Genomic DNA, 7,313 nt, shown 5'->3' with positions numbered 1-7,313 from the left:
TCCGCGCAGGCCTGGGTGGGGCCGGGTATTCTTGGACTCCTACCCTATTCTGGTGGCCCGGAAGTTCAGACAATTCGAACCCACCAGCGGCAGAAAGATGAAGCTGCTCCCATAAAGACTTCCAGTCTCAGAAACACAAAGGGATCGTTCCACTCTGTCCCCTAGGGGCCTTATCAGAATCAACTCCATGGCCGTGGATTTGGGTTTTGGGGGTACTATGAATAAAGCCCTCATGCTACTTGTCAGGTAACACATGGGATTGCTAACTACAAAGTCAGTGGTTCAAACCCATCAGCCACTGAAAGGGGGGAAAGTGGAGGCTCTCTGCTCCCTTTTTTCTGAAGATGTACAGCCCCAGAAACCCTACATAGGGCTGCTATGGGCTGAAATCGACTGGAGAGGAGTGGGTTTGGCTTTTCGTTTTTTATGCAAAAAGCCCATCGCTCATCTGTCCTACTGTGGTGGCCGGGTGCGGCTATGATGTTGGAAGCATTGGCACCTGCGTTTCCAGGGCCAGCAGGGTCACCCACAGCAAACTGGTTTCAGCAGAGCTTCCAGATTAAGGCCAGAGTCAGAAAAAGGCATAGGCTGCCCGCTTTTGACGGATAAGCCACCGAAAACCTTATGAGCAGCAGAGGGGCACTGTCAGATAGAGGGCCTGAAGAAGAGTCTTTAAGGTTGGAAGCCACTCAAAAAGAGCGGGTCAATGAAAGAGATGAAGACCCTCCAGGAGATGGATTGACCCAGGGGCTGCAGTAATGGACTCTAACCTAACAACAGTGGTGACGATGGCGCAGGCGCAGGCAGTGTGCCCTGCTGCTGTACATCGGGTGGCCAGGAGTCAGCAGCACAGGCCCAACTGCACCCAACAACGACGACGACAACGACGACGGCGGCAACAACTACGGTTCAAACAAGGAGCCCAGACAGCACACTAATTCAGCATTTGGCTGCTTACCAAGAGGCGAAGCATTTCAAACCCAATAGGCGTTCTGTGGGAAAAGGCCTCGCGATCTGCTTCTATAAAGAATCCAGGCTAGGCTCCCCATCATGGGGAGTCACTAAGAGTAGGAACCCACAACTCACGAGGACTACAAGAAAACCGAGAGCCCAAAAGGGAAAGTCACTTGCCTGAGGTCACCCAGTGAAGAAATGACAGCGTCAAGATCCAACTCTGTTCTGACTCTGAAGCCCAGGGTGAAATACCGTATATGCTCGTGTATAAGCTGAGGTTCTCAGCACATTTTTCATGCAGGTGTGGTAAAATTAGGTGCTTCAGCTGATATTCAGGTCTGCTTATACTCGAGTATATACGGTATTTGGAGGCACTAACAACTCACTCACAGCCACCCAGCTGCTTCCAATGCAGAGCACTGTACAGAGGGCTGTTTATGAGAGCAGGAAGCCTCATCTTTCTCCCTTGGAGCCACTGGTGGTTTCAAACTGCTGACCTTGCAGTGAGTAGCTACTGCGTGATCTACTAGCCACCAGAACCTAGAAATACCTGTCCTGAGGATATAAAAAAAAAAAAGAGGAATAGGGCCCACCCTCAGGGCCAGAGGGGGACTGCCCCGCAGGCAAAATACAAGCATATCCCTTTTTATTAGGCATAGCTGTACTGTGCTTTGCAGATACTGCGTTTTATTTTGATTGGAACAAATGGAAGGTTTGTGGCAACTTTATATCCAGCCAATCTGTAGATGCCATTTTCCTAAACAGCAAGTACTTATTCTTGTCCCTGTGTCACCTTTTGGTCATTCTCACATTTCAAACCTTTCCATCACACTTCATAGACTATGTTCACTCATGGCCCTGGAAGCGATTCTGACTCATAGCCACCCTCTAGGACAGAATAGAACTGCCCCTGTGTGTGTCTGAGCCAGTAACTGTCTAAGGGAGTAGAAAGCCCGTCTTTTCTCCCTCATAGATGACAGTGTAGTGCAGATGTTACCTTTGCATTACAGTAAGGTGACCAGATTTTAACATTGGTAAAGCGGGACAAAAGCGGGACACCATTGATAAAACTCATATCCTGGTGAAATAGCCACATGGCAGCCCAAAACCGTATATACCCTAGCTTGTCATGCATTCTTTCCAAAAATCGTGACTTTTTAAAAATGGGACGCAGGAAAAATTGTTAAAAATCGGGACATCTGGTCACCGTACATTACAGGGAAAAGACAGACCTTCCTATGGCTCCCCTCATTGGGGTACTCAGTGTATTGTGGTGGTGTGGAACTGAACCCAGAGCCCTGGCGGCATAGTGGGTTGCAGATTGCTAACCACAAGGTAAGTGGTTCAAGCCCACCAGCTTCTCCTTGTGAAAAAGATGATCCTATCGACCCCTGTAAAGCGGGACAGACTCAGAAACCCTCAGGGACAGTTCTCTTCTGTCCCATGGGAGCACCCGGAGTATGAACTGGCTTCGTGGCAGTGGGGAGATGAAGAACTGAACCCATGGTATCTCTGAAGGCTGCCTGTAAAGCCATATAATATCCCGCGCCGCTTGTTAATACGGGTGTCGGGAGGGTTATCATTTGCAGGTGGGGAAGAGCCGAGTTTTTACCAAGGCAATGGTGTAGGATTGAACAGGGAGATGGGAACAGCATTCAAAGGCCCTTGGAACACAAGTGTGACCCAGCATCACGTATGTGGAAATGGGGTTTCCCCAAGTGTGTGAGAAAGTACAAGATGGGCCCAAGATGAGTGCACGTCATTGAGAAAAGGGCACCGATAAACTCGCTCCACTCAAGGTTGCCACAACCTTCGATTTGTTGAAAACCTGCTTGCTAATCCGCAAAGCATGAACGAAGTTTGCCTGCACCACAAAGCCGGCCCTGGTCTCACTGGAATTCACATTGAGCAGGGGCTCCTGTGAGATAGTTAAAGTTTATTGTGGCAACCTGGCCGATAAACACATGTGGGGTTAATTGAAGGGCGGAGAGATTAATGGCTAAGTGAGCCTCGCCTTTCGAGTACTCGAGTCTCTTGTTTCTGATGGTCGGACCAGGGTGCAGATGCCTGCCCTACTTCAGCTGGCAAGGCTGACTTCCTGGAAGACATCCCCGAGGAGAAGCCACATGGACCTACCCTGATGCAGTCCTGGGTGCTGGAGCAGCCGTGTGGAGACCCCTGCCAGCGCTGAGATGCTTACACACTCACTCAGTTTTCTTCCTGCAGTCGGCATCATAGTGTGTGTTTTGTGAGATGGAGGACTTTGTGGATTGTTGTTGGATATATGGCAAGGTGACCAGATTTAAAGCGGGACACCATTGACTGGGGGGTGGTGGGGTGTTCTTGATTAAAAATTTGGTCTATATGGACCAAATAGACTGTTCCCTAGCTTGTCATGCATTCTTTCCAAAAATCTGGACTTTTTTAAAATGCCAAAAATTTGGACTGTCCCACCAAAAACTGGACGTCTGGTCACCTTAACATATGGGTTAATGTTGGACTTGTGGGCCTGGGCAGCACTCGGTTGGGATGTTTTCGTGATGTGCACGTACCCTTTATATAAAACTCTCTCTTATATATATGAGTTTCTGTGGATTTGTTTCTCTAAAGTACCCAGACTAACGCACCCTGTGTCTCAAAGTTGCCCTACTGGAGAGGCGCCAAGGTGGAACGCTCCAAAGCCCCTGTGAGCAGAGTGGCCTGGTTTATGCCACTGAGGCAGAGGGGCTTCCCAAGGCTGCCTCTTCCAGTACTTTTAGTACTAAACCTGGGGATATCCCATGAAAACTGGGACAAGTTGGCCACCATAGGCTGAACTGCTGTTGGCTGAATTGAAGTTAACCCATCTTCTGGGCTGGGTGCAGCATCTGGGGGCCTGCAGTTGGGAGCTGATACCTCAAGTTGGTGATGACTTGGGGTCCTGGCCAGGTCGAAGTCCATAATCCAGACACCCGTCTGCAGTGACATGTGACTGCCGCTCCAGCTGTTGTTTTGGGCAGAATTCCACCATCGGGATCATCCTTTGGTGTGGCTGGTTTTTCTCTGGAAGAATATTTATTGCCGATTTCGTGGGTTCACATTCTGGCTGCAGAGATGTCCTGTTCTATCTAACTTTGTGTGACTCTTCTTTGTGGTCCCTTTTCCCTTTCTTCTCTGTTCAGCTTCCCTCGGCCCCTGCTGTTCGCTTATCAGAGCACCCACCACCTCGGGGCCAGCGCTTTGTTCTCTCAGCTCCTCAGATGTACACCCAACCCTGGCTCTCTGCCAAGCAGATGTGGATTTCCATGTGCACGTGGAGAGGAAACCAGCAAGGATGGAGGAGTGGCCTTAATTTGCACAAGCTCCGCTGGTTCAAGAGACCCCCTCCAACCCGCCTACACACCCACAACAAACAGATGCTAATAGCTAGTTAGCTGAATACAGGAACAGCCCTCTATGGCTAGTTCTGCCATCACCATTCGGGTCCATCTCCAACGATGCAAACATCATATCGAATGTCTGTAGCTGCTCGGACATCTGCGCCACACGCTGTTTTCTCTTTGCTCCCCAGGAACGAGTGGCTCCAACAGCCTGTGAAGGTGGCCGTGTCACCCTGGAGGCATCTGAGTTGGATTTTTCTCTTGTCATCTGTTATCTCATTTACAAAGGCCTAGACCTCGCTTAACTTTCCACTCAGGCTCTCGAGTCTCCTGGGCGTGTTTTCCCAACAGTTACTTTGCCGGATGACAAAGGCAGCTAAGGAAAGAAATCGGCTTTCACTCACTAAAGGCAACTCCTGGGACTGAGTGACTGGGCAGGCGAACGGTGTGTGCTCACTGCCAGAGCACAGGGGTGAACTTCCCTGGTGGGTTTGTGAGACTTGACTCTTTTCCGGGATGAGAAAACCTCGTCTTGTTTCCATGGAGCGGCTGGTGGTTTCCAACTGCTGACCTTGTGGGCAGCAGCCGAGCTTGTAACCAACTACGCCACCAAGGCTCGACTGCCAATGGCAACTGGTAGTATGATGCTTATTTTCAACATATGATGATGAATCAAGTCTAGTTACAATGATAGACCTCTAAGGTTTATTTATAGACACATGCAAATTCATGTAGCTAAAAAAATATTGGCTCCTCCATTTTCTGGACTACTTTTGATCTAGTAACAGACAGACAGACTTTTTAGTACCTTTGGTGGCACAGAGGCAGGCCGCAGGGCCATGCGACCTGGCTATTTTCTTACCATGATTTACAAGAAGAACATGGCGGGAGAAGGGGCTCATATGGCCAGGCCACGCAGTTCCCAAGGCAACCATGCCAGATGGCAGCAGGAAAAGATAGGGTAGGTAGTTTTTGACCTGCCATCAAGCTCTGAATCTTGATTATCGCTCCGGCTAAGGGTGGGGAGCCAGGACGAGAGGCTTGCAAGCAACTCCTTCTTGCCCAGCCTTGTGGTTTTGGAATCTCCACAGCAGGGCCTGAAGCGATCCGAACCACTTCCTCAATGGGAATCTTAAGAAAGCACTTCTGGGTTTTGTCACCATGCTCCCAAGCAAAGTACACATCCATGAAGCTGTGCCAAGACAACACCCGTCCCACAGGCGGGTAATATGCCCCCAGGTCCTGCAGCAAACCACTGCTTCCCAGACCATCAGCGACGACACCAAATAATGACCCTCAGTTTCTAAATGCTTCATTCCACCCCTGCCCCACCCCCACCCGCCCATGTGATCTTTGCTCCCCAGGAACGAGTGGCTCCAACAGTATTTTTGACCAGCTCTTCCGTCACACAGATAAGAGGACCTTTCTTTGTTACACACGGACACGGTGGACAGTGAATTCTATGTCCCGATTGAATGCCAGGGGACAGAGCTGTTGCTTCATGGTTTTATTCATTATGACACAGGATAGAACTTTCAGAAACACCACCGAACATGGCATTGCCAACATGAAAATTAAGAATAGCATGTTTTATATATAAAAAAACCAACACTTTTTTTATGATACACTTTCCCTTACGAAGTGAAAACGTCTCATGAAATACTGAATGAAGAACACAGCCGCCTGCTGGTCGTACAATGGTGTTGCAGTTGAAACACTCCGACACTGTATTACTAAGTACAGGAGGAACATTGTTTAGGAACAGTTTTTAAAATATGACATCTATTTACGGAAGAAAGCGTTCACTCAGGCTTTGGCACAAAGTAAGTACAAAGCTGTAGTTTCCCCACCCCACCCCCCACTTAGGATTTATTTTACGAAACATTTCACATAATTTGGCTAATACTGATTAAGGGGCAAAGGGAAAAACCGTGTCTTTCTATAATTTGAAATACTCCATTTAGATTCTTCAACACCTTGCAGTGGAATTCCAGTTTATAGTTTTGAAAAATACATATACATTATAAATATATATTATATATGGCCTACATAAACTTGAACTTGACCTAAAAGAGAAAGGGGGGCGTTAGCTTTTTATTATTATTATCTGTTAGGCACGGCCCTTTTCTTGCTTAACTGAATCCCTTCTAAACAAATTCCAAAAATATATTCCATAATGTATCAAATTTAATATACTCCTAAAACATATGCAGTATGCAAAAGTACTCAGTGACTGTGTTTTTCATGTCTCCCTACTTATAAAAATATGGCTTTCCCACCTTCTTCTTCACTTGTGTTTTTGGAAAACGTGTTTTTCTTAGGCGTTGAAAGGCTGTCCGCTGTTAAAAGGCCACAGCCCCAAAGCACAGAAACCCGCCTACGCACCTTCCAGAGCATTCTATGGAATCTCCTAGCTTCCTAGAGCTCATTGCTTAATGTAAGTGAAGTGATTTAAAAAAAAATTGTTCCTTCGGTTTTTTTCTCTGTGAATATGTAACGATTATCATACATAACCTATGACAGAAGACACATAAATACAATTGAGCAATATCAAAGCAACAGGTTTATCTTACACAGAGCCAAGGTGGATTCTTTTTGGAGCGGTTGCTGTCATCTGTTGGGGTCGGGGTGTTGGTGGTCTCCCGAGGCTGGCTATGCAATAGGACCGGATTGATTGTCCAGGGCGAGGGGTGGGGGGCGCCGGGGGGCTCTACCCATGTCAGCGACCAGAGCTCCCCTCGTGCTGCTTTCGAAAGGCATCAAAGAAGGCGAAGCAAGTGTCCCACCGTCTGACCTCGGCCCTCCCGCGTAAGCCACGGTTCATACCAGCGTTTCGGGCAGGGCGTCCGGGTTGTCGGTGGAGAGGAGTTCCCAGATTTGCCACCGCTCTCGCTGCCAGTCGAGCCAGTTGGCTTCGCCCCGCTTCGTACTGTTCTGCTCGCCGCCTGGGGCCGCGGGGCCGCTGCTCCGTGGGCACGGGCCGCCCGGGCCGCCCTCGTC

The 7,313-nt window shown here is 48.7% G+C and overlaps 1 protein-coding gene across 1 annotated transcript in view; it reads right to left on the bottom strand.

Annotated features, from left to right (window-relative positions):
• Positions 1-7,133: 7,133 nt before the first annotated feature.
• Positions 7,134-7,313, bottom strand: part of LOC123521735 (rho GTPase-activating protein 6-like) — a 9,486-nt gene continuing 9,306 nt past the window's right edge. The window contains exon 5 of the mRNA XM_045290682.1: positions 7,134-7,307. Coding sequence (XP_045146617.1) covers positions 7,134-7,307 — 174 coding nt within the window. The remainder of the gene's footprint in view (positions 7,308-7,313) is intronic.

Source organism: Echinops telfairi, unplaced genomic scaffold, assembly GCF_000313985.2.
Source record: "Echinops telfairi isolate 266 unplaced genomic scaffold, ASM31398v2 ScPeMD7_53;HRSCAF=182, whole genome shotgun sequence".
NCBI lineage: Eukaryota > Metazoa > Chordata > Mammalia > Afrosoricida > Tenrecidae > Echinops > Echinops telfairi.
The sequence above is the reverse complement of the archived record's forward strand: the minus strand, read 5'-3'. Positions and strand labels throughout refer to the sequence as shown.